Genomic DNA, 17,032 nt, shown 5'->3' with positions numbered 1-17,032 from the left:
TAAAATATCTTTATATCCCTTTATAATCCATATTTTCATTGTGGTTTTTTTTTAACCAGATGGTTACCTCTAGATACTGGGGAAGTATGAAAAAATATATATTTTTATATGCCTATTTGTCATCTTGTTTGATGGGAAATGTTATAGGGAAACTATACATTGTTAATACCTTGCTGCTTGTGGGGATCATAAATCTGAAGTCCAAAAAGAGGTGGTCTTTCACTTCTTAATAGTGTTACATTCCTTGTCTCTAGATCCAACTGGAAAATAGAGCCATTCATATAATCTGTCCAGAAAATATAATTTCCATGATGTGACAGGCCAAAAGGGTGATTCAGTTCCTTTCCACTGCAGACTACCTGCAATTAACAGAAAGTATCGATCAGAAACTGACTATCAAATGGTTTAAGAGGTTCACATTCCAGAGATGGAGAGAAAAGAGAAGGCACATACAAGAACAACTTTGTCAATACTTATAAAGATTTAATTCAATAAAATCAAGGTATTAAATAGTAAGATGTTAAAAACCATTTGACATGCTAGTATCTCAAATGTTTCTTTTCACACAATTTGAAGAACACTTTGTAAAAGGCATGATAATACATATCAATCCTGCCTTGTCTCAAGGTACCTCTGTGGGTACATCTACATTCCTCTAAGATGAGCCTGAACTTGAAGAAAGAAGCCCACACCAACTCACTCCAGCTCCACTTGCACTCATGGTATAAAAATCTTTTCTGGCCACTTTTTGGAGCATGACAAAGGATGCCTCACACCAATGTTTTTCCATAAATGGTGCATGTGGAGCAGGAGTAAATGGTATGACTTGTTTCTTAGTAGCAGTCTGCTGTGAATGAGCTGTAAATATATCTCCTGTTGCCTTGTATGCTAGTGATATATCATTCATTGGATATTTTAGGCTGCATTCCACAAAAATGTTCCAAGAATGATTTCTGCTTATAAGACACTACTGAATATTTCTAGTATCAGTATATGTAAACACAAATCCCACATATTGCAGGAGTTGCCTGGGATCTGCTTCTCTCACACCTGAGTTTGAATTTGGTATGCTTGTTTCTTTCAAAAGCAAAATATAGATAGTACAAAACAAGGTTACTTAGTTTGCCAACTTTTATCCTCCCACGTTCATTTTTTTCCCCCTACTAATATCTAACTACTAAGTCTGCAGTCATTACTCTCAGTATTGTTAAACTGAACTGAGTGACTGCAGCAAGAAAGACTATTTAATGGTGTCCAGAAATACAGACAGCTTTCAAATAAAATCCAGTGATTTTCCTTCATTTCTTAGATGCATACTTGTCACTTGTTTCGTTACTGGGGCTGTGGGTGAAAACAATACTTTAAGCCCTATCTCCATTAAATGACTCCACAAGTTCCAGTCTCAGGAATTCCTTAATGGTAGTTGTAGCCTCTCGCACACCCACAACTGCATGGTAAGGAGGGGTGCTTATAAGCAATGGATCTATGTTGTAGCCATGTTAGTCTGAGAACAAGAGATACACAAAGTTCTTGGGTCAGAAGCAATATCTTTTATTAGACTAACTAAATAGTAGCAAAAAAAATTCTGCTCTTTGCAAGCTTTAGGGCATGTGGTGTAATAAAATGTATCACCTCTGACCCAAGAGCTTTGTGTATCTCTTTTTCTCAGACCAACATGGCTACAACCTAGATCTCTGAAACATGGAAGATATCATATTTTAGATGTTTGGAAAAATAAATTTCATTGCGAACCAAGAAAGAAGGATTTTTCACCTCCTTGTCTGCCTCGGACATTGGACACCTCCAGGGATGAATCTGCACATCACAGAGCAATACTCTCACAAAAAGACTCCGAAATACCCAAGGGGAAAAACTTCCACCTTTTACCTCCCCTGTGCGAAACAGAGTTTCTTTTCTCCCTAGAAGGACTTTTACAATCTTTGAATTCTCCTCAGCCTGAAGAAGGATGTATGTGCCCTGAGCTTGCAAAGAAAGGATTTTTTGTTGCTATTCAGTTGGTGTAATAAAAAATATCCATCTCACCCAAGAGCTTTGTGTATAAGCAATGGATGCTTTTCTGCAGCAAAGTTTGACAAATTAAAAACAAAAAAACCCACTAAACTTGCCACTTATTTTTGCCTTCTGCTGAAAATTCAAATGCCAAAAACAAACCAAAAAAAATCTCAAACCCAAAATCATTGGAAAAATCATTGGGAAAATTTGTTTTCGGAGTGCCTCCTGGGAATTGTAATTCGAGTGACTCAAGCCCTCAGTCCCCCTCTACAAGTTCCTTTCTGTTCTGATTTCCTTTTCCCAGAGTGCCCCTCTTAGAGAAGGGAGATGAAGCCCATGGTGCATCATGGGAAATCAAATGCACCCAAGCAGTTTGCCCCCTGGAGAAAAATGGTGAGATGAGACAAACAACTCTGAGATATCACAGCAGTGATTCAAAACAAACTATTTTGGCAGGCGTCAGCTTTTCAATACCAACTACAACAACCTCCCCCCCACTCCCCCCCCAAAAATTCACCGAAGAGCAGTTTCAACAGAAAAATGTCTTCCAGCTATAATGATGGACTGAGGATGTTAATGTTTACTGTTTACACACAAAACCTCTTATTAAAACATCTTGTTTTTTATACCACCAAAATCTTTGAATGCAGCCAAGATACTCTGCAAAGTAAGACTCAAATGGGGAGATATTCCTTTGCATTCATCAAACCTTGAGGGAGGGAGGGAGGGAGCAATTCAGCCGTGAGTAAAATATGTAGTAGCTCAAAGCTAGTGCAAGGAATGCCAGCTGCAGAGCTCCTCTGCCATTCACAAGTCTGCTAGAATTCAAGGATCTCTGGCCATGGCACTTCCTTCCCCCCACATATATATTCCCAATGCTGGGACAAGCAATGGGGCTGAGGAAGAGGGCAAATCATAAAAGGGAATCCTTACCTGCACTGGTAAATTAATTTGCCATCCTCTTTGTGCCACTGGAAGAGCACAAATATGACAGAAATGAAACAGATAGGCTAGCACAAACATTTTAAAAGACAGACTAAAAGATGCAAATTAAGAAATACAAGGCTGCAAGGAAAGAAATGTCAGGAAAGCAGCCCGGTGAGGACAGTCTTCATGTCAGCTGTAATTTATGTTGGTTGCTAGCAAGCGAGACAGCCACAGTCCAGCATGAAAGAGAGGTCATAATATCTATGACTGTTTAGACCTCGTGGCACTACCGTTCAGCTCAATGGGAAAAAATGGCTTGTGCCTGTTATTTCACCACATAGTCTGTACTAATAACCCCAGGGGAAATACCTGGTCCAATTTTATAGGGTGGATTTCATTTTCCAAACTCAGTGTTTTGACATGGGTGTTGTGCCCTTGAAATCTAAGCTACTGCGCTACTTCTGGCAGCTTCTGTAATAACAAAGCAACTGTTGTATCTCTCAATTTGTATCTAGCTATTGAACCTGACGCACCCAATTAGCAAGATCCCTCATCTATTAACTCAGCTGTGTTAAGTGTGTGTCTGCTGCATGTTACAAAAGAGACTGAAACAGGAACCCTTATATTCCATGGGAAGCCTATGTACCAAATGAGCCAAGTGAAAGGCTTCCTCTGGCAGAGCCAAAATAACAGCATTAAATTTGTCCTTACTGGAAGGCACGATATGGCTGGGTGACTCAATCCCAGCATAATTCACTGCCACATGGGAGGAAAAGAAGGACTGTAAAAACAAACCTTTGTATCTCTGCTTCTGAAACTAAGAAGAAAATTTCAGGCCAGAACATGGTCTCCTGTAGGAGAGCACCAACCACATTTCAGGGCTGCTGCTGCTGGGCACCCCACAGAGTATACTTATAAAGCCACAGAGGGAAGAAATAAAAAAGCTGGAAAAATATTTTTAACATAATGTAATATGGTTCAGTGAAAGGGGAAGCCTGTGGGCAAAACAGCATCACTTTTCTTTTACCTTTCTGTCAGTTCCATTCAAAAATATTCTTTCAATGTGATCATAATAGGCATCACACCAGTACAACACATTGGTATGATAGTCCAGAGTTAAACCATTTGGCCATAGCATCTTTGATGTCACAAAAATCTGCCGGTTGTAGCCATCCATCCATGCCTTCTCAATTCTTCCCACGCTGTCATCTATTTCATCTTCTTCCCAGTCTGTCCAATACATCCAGCTATAAAAGCATAAATAGGACCATTAAGATATCATTTGAATCACCTGATTTATATTGTACAAGACCTTCAACAAAAGTTTGTAACTGAACATAATGATTCTCATTTGACTGAGTCTTTTGCATGAATATTTCTTTCTAGTATTGCTTTTAAATGAAAAGCTGCAATTACAGCAAGAGAAAAAGTCCCTTTGGTTCTGTGTCATTTCAGCACTGTTCAATACACACAAAATTAATCAATTATGTGATTAAAAAGTGGGTTGACTGACATGAGAAGTCAGAGTACTATTAATGAGCTGTTCCAGACTTTATTTAATCTCATCTGACTTATGAATTTTTTTAAGACCAGCAATTGGGTTGACTTTGTTCCAAGGAGCAGACTTGTATTGGTATTGTTTGGCCAAGTCTAATTTGTCTTCCTAATGCAAATTATCTGCCTCTTCTTTTATTGCAGCTTAATACCACTGAAAAACCCACACAGGATGAGTTAACTGCACACAAGTTTAATAACTGCAGGTTAAGTGACCTTGAAACTCTGAATACCATTTCAATACCATTTCAAAGCCTCAAACTTACATAAAATACTATTATGATTTGCTTCCCCTTAAAACACTTTTTTTCAGAAACAGGAAGACACAGTAGGCGTTTTAGCATAGATATATTCAAAGCCTTTAAGTCTCCAACATTTATTCTTTGAATGCTAAAAAAATCTGCCAGTAAGGTTTGTTTAAAAAGTCTCTCATTATATTTCCTATCCTCACATATAGTATTTGAGAAATCTAATTTTCATTTTTCACCTGAATTTTCTCTATTCCTTTCATATGATATCGAGAACTTTTGTGACTTAACTCCAAATACATTGTTCTGATAGTAGTATCAGAAATGCATGCGTTAATACAGTACAACTTCTAGCACCTTTTTTTTTTTTTAAACAACATTTTTTATATATATGTTTTGCTTTAGAACATGGGACAAACTGAGCATGCCCTTCCAAATTCTTTACTCTGCAAGCTATCAAACAGTGCACTGTGGGTCTGTACTGGCAAGGAGTTGAGTCCTAATTTAGCAAAACATGGTATTCAAATAATTAGCTGTAATCATAGAAGCAGCTTTGACTTCAATGAAAAGAGAAAGAGTATGTACAATGCATTTGGTAGAAGGCAGGGCAAGGTGGCACTTGACAGTATAGGATTATAGGAAAGTAGGACTGGAAGAAACTTCACTAGGTTGCCCAGTCCAGCTCTCTGTTCAAGGCAGCATCATCTCTGACTAAAGTCTTTATCTAAACTCCTCTTGAAAATTCACAGGGATAGAGAATCCACAACTTTTCTGGGGAGCCTTTTTCAATGCTTGACCACCATCAGATCATTGTTCCTAGTCTTGTACCCTACAGCCACAGAAAACAATCTATGGGCCTTGTTAGTGTTAATTTTAAGTGGTTCCTGAAGTTATTAACTAGGGCACCATTTCATTTTGATGACCATTTGGCCATTTGGAAGGAATGGTGTTTTGTTTCATTGTTTCATTTGTATGATTTATGATGGAAGGCCGAAAGAACTAGGATTAGTTAGTCTGGAATAGAGAGACGATTTGAGAACAGTCTTCAAATATCTGGCAGACAATTACAAAGAGAATGGAGGTAGGGCCTTGCTGCACATTACACTGTGAGCTGCTCAAATGTTGCTCGGTGTTAGAGCTAGCTCAAGTTTAGAGGAGTCACACATTCAGGCCAGCAGGGGCCTGGAAGAATTAAAGGTAAGAATCCTTCCCCCCACCCCCATTCCAGGCTTTCCTCCTGCCCCCTGGGCTCCCCCAGTTCTCCCACCCCCAGTGCTCCCCCCTACTCCTCAGGGTTGTCCTCCACCTGCCCTGCTCCTCCCCCTCCACTTACTTGTAGCTGCCCATGCTGTTTGTCCCAGGGGAGCAGGTGGGGAATGGTTAACCTGCCTGCCCAACCCCCTTCACTGCTACTGTTCTTCTCTGGGCTGAGCCTACCCCAGAGAACAGGGGTGGTGGCAGTAGCTAGGAAGGCAGGTTATCCTTCCTTGCCTGCTCTCCCAGGACAGACAGCGTGGACAGCCACTGGTAGAGAGGGTATGAGGGGGCAGATGCCTCCCCTGACAGGGCTGTTCCTGCCACTGATGTCAGTGGCAGCGCCTTCTGTGGGTGCTCACCAGCCCCATCCCCACCTCTGATGCCACCGCCAGCTTATGCGGGTGCACCACTGCTGGCTTCTGTGGGTGCCTCCCCAGACTCAAGAGGCACCAGTCACCCATGGGAGGGATGGACAGTGAGACCAATCTAGGCCAGGGTGGGAGGAGAAGTTTGTGGGATATTCACACTAATGTGTAGCCTAGAGTGGCTAGGCATTACTGTAACACAAGCTGGGTAATACAGATGAAAGATAAACCCAGGCTGGAGTGGCATAACTTCAGCTGCCTAAAAAGTGCTTAAAACTAGCTTTGCAGGTTAATAACCCTAGTTCTTTCAGCCTTCCAACATAAATCATACATCCCAAGCCTCTTATTCTGCTGCTTTCTGATGGACTTTCCAATCTGGCCTCATTGTTCTCAATGTGTAAGGGCTAAAACTGGACACAGTGCTCCAGGTGAGGCCTCACCAATATTGAATAGAGCAGAAGAATCACTTCCCTTGATTTGCAAGTGACACTCCTGTTAATATAACCCAGGATGCTCTTGGCTCCCCTTCCCCACAAATGAGCATTGTTGACTCCTATTCAGCTTCTGGTCTACCATTTCCCCCAGGGCCTTCTCTGCAGTACTGCAGCTTAGTCAGTGAGTCCCCAGTCTGCACTTGTACACACAATTACTTTATACCAAATGCAGGATTTTTCCCTTGTCCTTGTTGAATTTGACTTGGTTGATTGTGGACCATTTTTCCAGTCTATCCAAGTAATTTCAGATCCAAACCCTTCGCTTAAAAGTGTTTGAAACTCAGTCCAACTTGGTGTCATCCACACATTTGATAAGCATGCACTCACACCCATTATCTGAATCACTAATGAAGACATTTAACAATACTGGACACAGGACAGACCCCCTTGTCCAATACAGGAGATTCCTGCCTACTAAAGCTTATGCATTTCTGAACAAGGTAGTCTATAAAGACACTTGTACACATGATGAAAATTGCCTATTTTTGTGGTTTAATTGAGTCACGTGTGTACACATGTGGGTTTTTTTTAATGATTTAAATGAGTTTGTTACGTTGCAAACTAAACCACATCCACACACAGTTAAGTTTACAATGTAACTATTTGTAATGTTGCACCCTTTTGACAGCTGAAGGCAGAAGCAGTGAGAGTCCTGATCCTTTTTTTTTCCCCTGCAGAGCCTGCCTGCGTCTCCCACGGCCAGGGGGCAAGCTGCTGGTGGGCCAAGTGGCCCCTGAACTGTGAGGGGGTTCAGTCCTTCCCTCCAGGGAGGCAGTGCCCTGTAGGGCCACCCAGGCATCTTGGGCCAGATGCTGCCCAAGATCAGGCTCAGGGAACAGTTGGATCGGGCTCGGTGCTGCCTCCTAGCTGGGGCAGCACCAGCCCTATAGCCACCTACCTGGGTGGCCCCAGGGGGTTCTGTCACCATGGATGGAAGGACTGGGCCCTCCCCCCGCAGCTAAGGACCTGGCAGCAGCTCACCCCCCAAACCATGGGAGTGGTGGGCATGCTTTGTAAAAAAATAAAATAAAATAAGGACCAGGCCCCTCATTCCTTTTTTTTTTCCTTCCTGGGACAGCCTGTCTGTACAAGCTGCTGGTGGGCTCCTTGCCATAACAATGACAGAAGCCACTGAATTAAAATGGTGGGTTTTTAATCGTTGCAATTAAAAACCTACCAATTCAATTTGTTGGCTTAGAAATGGTATTTAAAGGTTTGCTTTTGGGGGAATTGGCTTATAGGTATAGATATATATATTAGAATGGTTTAAGATGGGAAGCAGGGGTTAACTGATTTCTAAAGAGCTTGGGCCTCACACACAGAGCTTCTCACAGCTTTGAAGGCAGACAGGCTGTCTAACACAACAAGGCCAACAAGAACACATAGTTTGGAAAAATAGCATGGGAACCGAAGAAGTCCATACTATACTTCCCATAACACGGGATAAAAGTTGCACCAGCTGCAAGGCTGAAGAGCAGTGGGCCCTGAGTCTCAATTTTGGGAGAACAGACCAAATTAGGGAAAGGCCTGGAAAGACCAAATTAGTATGTGTACATGCAATAAGCTACATGGACTATGACAACCACAGGGACAACAAACCAGAGATAACCACGAACAAAGAATCGTTAGGAGGGAAGAATACAAAAACAGAGACTTGAGAATAATAAGGGGTCCCTCCCTTTACCTTGTCCCTCCCTATCCTTCTTCCTGAGATGGGTCCCCATCCCCATCCCCTGGGAAGGGTCTCTGAGACTACCATGGAGAAAGGGTTTGTGACCAGCTTATCTCATTCACCCCATTGGAGAGGGGGGTATTGGCCTCAGCATCCCACCTCCAGACTGCTGGACATTTGACACCTAAAAGATAGCTTCAGAGTGAAGCCTGCAATCTGCCCAGATGTACTTTGACTCTGATGACAGCTTTGGTAGATATAGAGAACTGCTTAATTGTTTGCATTAATTCTTTTCTGTTATCACTGTGTATCAATAAATTTCCCTAATATTGAATGGAAAGGCCATGGTCAGTCTGAGGGTGGGTCCTCCCTCCCTGCTCCCGCCCCCCGGAACAAGGCCTCTGGGTCCTAAATCCACAGCCAACACAATTTAGGTTTCTAAACCCCTGTCACAGGTACAAGCTCCCTGAGGTGCCAAGCCACCCTGCCTTCTGGCTGAATTCAGACTAGGATAGCTAACTACCTCTTCTACTACTATATTTGGCACTATTACCATTGTTCATTAAGTACCGTTGCTTGGCATTTCCCATTGTCCACCCTTGATTTCAGTTGCTTGTAACTATGCCAAACTAACCATTTGGACTACATTTTTTTATGCCAAAGACTGTTGCCAAACTGAACATAAATTATGACTGAACATAAATGGTAAAAACAGGCATAATGTTTCAGGTCTTTCCAAAATGAGAAGCAGGGAAAATACAGTGTTGTGTCTATTCTAAAAAATTTTGAAGACCTTTCCTTTGATCTCCTCTAATGATCTTACAGGCTTGAGCGTGGACTTGAAATTTGGCAGAATTATTGTTTCTGTCAGAGATTTGTTGTATGCCATTCTTGTGAAAAGCTGTCCAAATCTGAACAAGATTTACACCTTTCATTGGTTTTCATACATGATCTGCCTAGAGTATAGCAGCTAAACTCCCTGAAGACTCTCTGTCTTCACCAAATGTGTACCAGCTCAAAGCAAAAAGGATTTTCCCCCAAATTCTAGCTCTAGGCTGTTCCAGAACATAGCATGTCCAGGAGGGGTGGACCCAATCATGGGTCTTGGCAGAAGAAGAGAGAGTAGGAGCCTGTCTGTCTTGTGCTGTCAGTGCCCCCTGCTCAGCCCTGAAACTTAGAGAAGAAAGTTGCCTGATCCAAAAGCAGAGGAGACTTGAAAGAGACCTAACAAGGTGATGAAGCAGGAGACAGCAAACTGGGACAAAGAACTTGCAGAGGGACTGGAAGTGACTGGACAAGGGGATCAGGAGTGGAATCTGGGGAGAAACAAGGATGAGAGACTGGTAGCCAGTAAGTGACCACCCTTTTGTAAATGACAGCCTTAATTACATGATCACATAATCTTTCTCCCACAAGAGGGAACTCTGCCTCAGTCGGTGCACAGAATGGACCATGCTCACTATTGGTATTAGCTTCCTCCTAACTATTCAACGCACAACTCCATGCTTTATTCATTTCACGTTTTACAAGAAATAATAACCTCCTCATGGAATGGTCTATGGAACTCATCACTACAGCATCTGTTTGATTAATAAGCAATTTATTTTCATGAAGTTTGTAAAACGAGGTAGCATTATTATCCCAAAGGTAAAGAGGAACTTTAAATGGGGAACTGAGTTTAGGTGAAAAGTAACCATTGCTTACTGATCATGAGAAACCAGGAATATGATTTTTCAGAGCACTTAGCGTTATATAGCACTTCATGTCTTCGGACTTTGATTTCAGTTGAGAGGACTCAAGACTTTTGAAAAGAATACTACTGGGTCTCCCCAAAATCAACATTATCTAATTAGCATGAAGCCCCCAAAATCAACATAATCTAATTAGCAAGAAGCATTGTGTAAGCATGTTGCTTAGCTTCATATAGGACCCCTGTGGCAGAGGCAGGGATACAATCCAGTTTATCAAGTCAGCCTTCAACCTATCTATGAGCTCCATCCTTTCTATTCCTGTTTTATATGACCTTGTTCACTGCACACCTGCCTACCACTGCAACCAATGGAGCAGGAGAGCCACAAATAGCTTCCTTTAGTATACAACCTAGATGCACCGGGTTCTTCCTACGCAATGAATGAAGAACCTTGTGGGAAAAGATACCATGTGCTATATAATTAAAAATGGTGACATAAGATAAATACAGAAGGGGCAAATTAAGATTGTAAAGGCAGCCTGATGTCTGGCATTTTTGACTACTTGAGTTTCTAAACTTGCTAATTATCTTTTAATGTAGAGAGTGTATGTATGTACATAACCACATTTGTTATACAGTTATTGGGAAAAACTGTGCAATTCCCCTGTGTGGCAGCCATTAGAAAAAGGCTGGTATTTAGTAGTAATTTTTGAACAAATGTAAGAGAATTAGCATATGATTCTGCTTCTTTAGATTTCTGCAAAGCGCATCCTGGAATTAATGAGACTGAAATATCACAAGCATCTATCAGGGAATCCTAGGAACTATTCCATGGTATTTGGACCTTAAGTTTATAAGAATATGATTCCAAGTACATTAGAAAAAATATACTAACTGCACTTTGTGAATATGAATGATGTATGGATACATACATTGGCTTGTGTGTGCCTCTCTGGCCGCATCCAGCCATGTGTGGACATTTGGTTCCTCAGGGACAACTAGCAGTGGGACACCTTGTGCAGCCACTAGTTGTTCCCGGGGAACATCCATGTCACATGCATGCTGGTGCATGGCAAGTTACCCCTGGTCAGATAGGGGAGGCTGGGGCCATCACTGGGCTGGCCTCAGCAGCCTTATCTGGGGGCCTGGGGGCCTCCTGGGGCTGCAGCAGTGGTGATCCTGCCACGTGGAGCCTAGCTGGCCGCAGAGTGTGGTTCCAGCTGGCCACTTCGGGCATCGCATACTATCATCGCACGGACAGCTCTGCTTTTTCTCCCCACGGTTTTTTCTGACCCCCACATGTCCAGCACGGAGAACATCAGACTGTGCGGTATGTGGCACTGCAGGTGTGTCTACAGCGCCACATACTGCACGGCTGCGCTTGTCTGGATGAGGCCTTTGACTTCAAGGCTGGTTTATGACATTAATGTTCCATGGGATTCACTGAACTTCACCAGTGTAACAGGGTAGTCTGGCCCTTTCAGAGGGAGCTGGCAGCCTGCGGCAGGGGCCCAGGTGAGGCAGTTAGCTGCTCATGGAGAAGGCAGCTAAAAACCCCAGATAGAGAGAGCAGGGAGCTGGAGTTAGGAGGAAAAAATAGTCCATGACCATGAGCCAGACTAAAATCCAGACAAGCTTGAACCTAGGAAGGGGCCAAAGCAAAAAGGCCTGTTTTATGGCCCTTTTGACCGGTTATAAGCTTTGGTTTGCCAATGTGTTTGTTTTCTGATTAAGGACTGTGTTTTCTTTTTTAAAGGACTGGCAAAAGAGCTCCCTTGTGGCAGAGGGAGGGAGAGAAAAGGCAGCAGGCTCACTAATCCACTTACAACCTATCTGTGGGCAGAGTTAAGTCAATAATTGGTAGTGCCGTAAGAAACTAAGTCTCCAACAAGGTTAGAAAATGTTTCTTTTTAAAAGTCTTTTTATCATGAAACCAAATTACCCTATTCATCTTTACACTTTTAAATGTTGCTTAGGTCTAATGGTACTTAGGAGTTCCTATATAACCTTGTAGACATCTGAATGTCAGATGTTGTAGGGGGCAGTGGCCAGAGATGGATCTTTCTGTTTACACCCATCTGAAACACCCTTGTCCTTAGCATCTACACAGCCATTGAGAGAAGCAGGATACTGATTTCCATGGCTCTGCGATCTGACCCAATGTTTTGTTTCTTACATTTTTATGGTCAGCAGTTTTATTCTATATAGTCATGTGCATTGGTATTTTCATTTTTATACTTTTTAGTAAGAAAAAGGATGGAAAAAAAATCACCATTTGCTCGGGAATACTTTAAAAAATGGCAGTAGCAAACATTAATTTTTTTTTTCTTTTTTCTACCTCTTCCAGTTCACAATTGAAAAGGAAGAGGTTTATTGCTTTATAATTTAATGTTAAGATCAAAACTAAATTTGGATGCCCAAGGCTTATAAACTGTATTATAAATCTGACTGGAACCATATTAAGTTTGATTATAGAATCAGCGAGACCTGTGTATATCTGCTGCCTAGGATTCAAGCAAACAACTGGGTCAATGTGCTACTTTCTCTAGTGAAAGACAAAATAAATCAATATAGTTTGCAGCCATTTGCATGACTTGTTAAAAGGCAATTACTTCTTAACTTTTTGCATTCCTTGTTCTAGTTATCTCCTGTCATATGCTAAACCATGACCAAAAAGTGACTGACATTTATATTAACGTGTTTTAATTGCACATCAAAATACAGTTATTGCTTTTACTTTGCTTATCTCTAGTCCAATATCCTGAAGATAATTAAAATGCCATAATAAACTTTCTCCCTCAGGGAGGATGGGAAGGGCCCAGGCGAGGGGAAAAAAACTTTCATGAACGAGTATAAGCACTAAAGTGTGTGTTATTTTATTAGAAGGGTGTGTTGTGTGGTATTCCTTCCCAGGTCATGTATCCATACAATACCACAATGTGTTGGATATTTAACTGGTAGGAATCTCTGAGTTGGAAAACTTGACAAAAAAATTGCAGGTATTGTTTTGATTGGGTTTCAAATGATAGTATCACTATACACCGTAAGCTACTTATAGCATTCTCGTAGTAGTTTGCTTTCTTTAAAGGAAAAAAACATGGATTTAAAAGGTGGCAATGTAAATAAAATCAAGTGTTAAGAAATAATAGTTGCTCCAGTCACTGTATAATCATATCCTGCAGGATTAACATGATCTTAAGTGTACAGCTAAAGTGAGGAGAATATTTAGCCCTTGATTAATATGATCTGAAACTGGTATCAAGTTCAGAAATATTTATGAAACAAAATTCTGATATACTTCTCCAATCTATATCCATTTTAACACACTGTAACTGTGGCTGGTACAACCAAATGTAATATAAATGGTTTGGGTGAAACCAAGAATTAGTAAGATTCAACGAAGATTCAGGCACTTATATAAATTACAAGAATATTCAGTGAGCTATACCGTACACAAATAGTGTTAAATGGGCAATTGCCAGTCAATATCCAACTATTACATATATATCGTAATTCTGTTATAATACTGTATCTGTCTAGCGTAAGTCTGTTGGAACAAATCCTGAAGTGCTGGCTGGGCAAGATGGACCATGGATCTGATCTAGTATGCTATTTCTGATATCCTATGTTCCCACAGAGAGCAATACATATACAATACCAGATGTATGACATAATATCAGACCATTTTACATTAAGGGCTTCAGATTTTCATGACAAATGACATGCTTCCCTATAAAAGAGACAGTATATTAAATGCCAATTTTTCCTGTTGTACTCCTTCACTGAGGCTGTTCTGTAATGGCTAAGTATTCTGACCAATATTAATAATGCATATTTATTAGAATCATTACACACACACACATGTATAGCTATTCATTGAAGGAACATGGTATCTGAGAATACTTCATGAAGGAGTATAAGCACTAAAGTGTGTGTTATTTTATTAGAAGGGTGCATTGTGTGGTATTCATTCAGAAGAAAATGCTCATAAGAATATGTATAAATGTCTAGATAATACGAAAAGTTCATAGTGGTTGCATATCTAAGAAGGTCATATTTTCTATGTCATTTTTTTCCAAAGCTAGTTGTTAAGCTCACTAAATTGGCTCTATATTTGTGCTTTTTAAATAGCAGAATATGAATAATGTAACAGCTTTAAAAAAGAAAGATTGTTTTTGACAGGTCACACTCACATTTGGAAATGAGCATGGATTGACATATTTAAGATTATATTGTGCCCTTGATCCATGCACACATTTCCCATTGAAGGCAATGAGATTTGTATATGCCAGATAAAGGGAATGATACAGTTCTTATGCCATTTGGAAGATAGCATAATACCAGTGAATCAAATGTCTAAAGACTACTCTTCCCATTTCCTCTGACATACACAATTTAGTCTAAGTTTCTGAGATCAGCTGTTCAAAGAGCAGAATTTGATCCTAAATACATTTATAGCAGAAATAAATTAAATAGAGGAACTATAATAAAATAATACTACATCATACCCATTGACAGGATCAACAACAATTCCTCTAGGATGAGACATATCTCCCTCTAACAAAGTTTTCCGACTTTGAGAGGCTTTCTCCAATCTGGCTACAGTGATTGTTTTTCTGTGTCCATCATTTGTCCAATATAGATTATTTCCAATCCAGTCCACTGCTATGCCTTCTACATTATCAAGATCTGTTAAAAACAAACAAAACAGAAACAAAAAAACCAAATAGATTTCATTACTAGCACGAGCCCATGTTCTATTTTTTTAATATACATCTTTTAGTCAACAACGGATAAATTTAAAAAGTACAAATAAAATCTTTGCCTATTTTTTCTTGAGCATTATACTGAATTTCTGTTTAAAATCCTAAATAAAAAGAGTGCAGAATAGCTGTATCATCCAAGCAGGAGGAAAGATATGAGAACCACACATGTTTCTTGAAAAGCAGACCTCTCTCTCATATGGCTTCTGAAAATAATCATCCCATATAATATACTGGATGCGTCTACACGAAACGCTTAACTTTGCATTCGGAAGTAAGCATGTGCATCTACATGTGCACGTTTACTTCTTATTAAACCCGCCCCCTAATAGCAAGTAAAATTGCTACCTGCAAATGCAAGTAGCATATTTACTTGGCATTAGTAATGGCGCCATAGCACTACTGTAGATGCCTGACCGGGAGCAAACTCTGGCAGAGCCTGCCCTGGCAGCAGGCAGCACAGGAGCCTGAGTGGGAACTATGTTCTCTTGCCTGGCATCGGGGAGATCCAAGCCTCCCACTCTGAGATAGTGATTGGGGAGCAGGGGCTGGGAAATCCTTATTTCTCAGCCTGAGCTCTGCAGCTGGGGATGGGAGACCCTTTTCTCCCAGCAGCAGCTCCAAGCCCACTTATCTCCCAGACTGAGCTCCATGGTCATGGGGCTCAGGCTGGGAGACCCTTATTTCCCAGCCCGGTCCCCTGACCATGGAGCTATGGCTGGGACCAAACAGTGGCCCCACAGTTGAAGAGTTGTTGCTGGGAAATAAGGGTTCCTGCTGTACATGCTTATACAGAAAAGCAAACATTTAAATATTTTGTTAAATTTGCACTAGAAGTAGTAAGAAGAGTTCATATTATAACTCCCTAAATAAAGACAAGAAAGCATTACGTGTATTTACCAGAAGTGCATATTTACTCACAAATCTATTAAAATGAATAATGTGGGTTATATAATTATGTAACCATAATATATAAGAAATTCACATCTGTAAGTTAATTGCTGTGTTAAGGCCCATAGGTATACTTTGAATGAAACCAAAGGAGTGGGTAGCAAAAATGGCTTAAAACGATCCTTACATTCTCCTGATCCTGGGCCATTTGTCTGTGGGGAGTGGCTCACGATATGAATTGAAGCACTCTCAATTTAAATTGGTTCCGTCTGATCCCTGCCGTGTCCTCTCCTGCAGGGACTAGCAAGGGTTGAATAGGAGAAGCTATAGTGGCTCAATACAATTTTACACAGAAGGATGCTTAATAGGACAGCTTTAAGCCAGATTTAAAGCTAGTTTCATTGGTAAAATAATGTAAACCAACTGACATGAGTTCAAGAATCCACCTTTGTCATCCTGAAACAAAATGTTCAAAGGCAGACAAAGTTTTTTCAACTCCTTATATTTCAGGTAGATAAACTGAATTCCTTGCAAGACAGGATTTTACAGACAAGGTCTTAACTGAAGTTTTCTATTAATCTTAGAGAGTATGAGATACATTTTGCAAAATATGTTGCCTATAAAATTTCCCATGCCACCCTGTTGACAACACTGTACATGTATTTGGATTACCGTTCCCTCTGCAGTTTCCAAATGAACAAATTCAGTGATATTGTCACTATATAAAGTGTAACCTATTGGGGGGTGAAAGCTACTTCATAAATGTAAAGTATTGCAATATTTTTAAACTGGGCAGAGTTTCCTTAAAAATGGACATGGTGACTGACACTCTGTCTTCCAAAAAAGGAAAATGGAGGATAATGGATAAAACTGATAAATGTTTTATTCTAGTTGATGAATAACAAAGATATTTTCAGTTATTAGGATTCTGTAGTTTTAGTGAATTCATATAACGTAGTCAGCGTTCAGGAAGGTATCGCTCAAAATACTTTCAGATTATATACGTTATAAACTGTTTGCAGGGACGTGGAGGTTGTAAGTGAGAATAATTTGGAAACCATGGATGTTGTACACAGTGGGCTCATCTACACATGCATTTATACCAGCCTAGATTTACTGTGCAGTAAACTACTGCACAGTAAGGGATTTTGGGTACAT

The 17,032-nt window shown here is 40.6% G+C and overlaps 1 protein-coding gene across 5 annotated transcripts in view; it reads right to left on the bottom strand.

Moving 5' to 3' along the window:
* LRP1B (LDL receptor related protein 1B) overlaps nucleotides 1–17,032 on the bottom strand; it is a 1,609,743-nt gene that overhangs the window by 699,060 nt on the left and 893,651 nt on the right. For all 5 annotated transcript variants that reach the window (XM_019480601.2, XM_059727405.1, XM_059727406.1 and 2 more), the window contains 3 exons: nucleotides 14,729–14,909; nucleotides 3,968–4,187; nucleotides 170–359 (listed from right to left, as the gene is read on the bottom strand). In XM_019480601.2, the coding sequence (XP_019336146.2) occupies nucleotides 170–359; nucleotides 3,968–4,187; nucleotides 14,729–14,909 (591 nt within the window). The remainder of the gene's footprint in view (nucleotides 1–169; nucleotides 360–3,967; nucleotides 4,188–14,728; nucleotides 14,910–17,032) is intronic.

Source organism: Alligator mississippiensis, chromosome 4, assembly GCF_030867095.1.
Source record: "Alligator mississippiensis isolate rAllMis1 chromosome 4, rAllMis1, whole genome shotgun sequence".
Lineage (NCBI taxonomy): Eukaryota > Metazoa > Chordata > Crocodylia > Alligatoridae > Alligator > Alligator mississippiensis.
The sequence above is the reverse complement of the archived record's forward strand: the minus strand, read 5'-3'. Positions and strand labels throughout refer to the sequence as shown.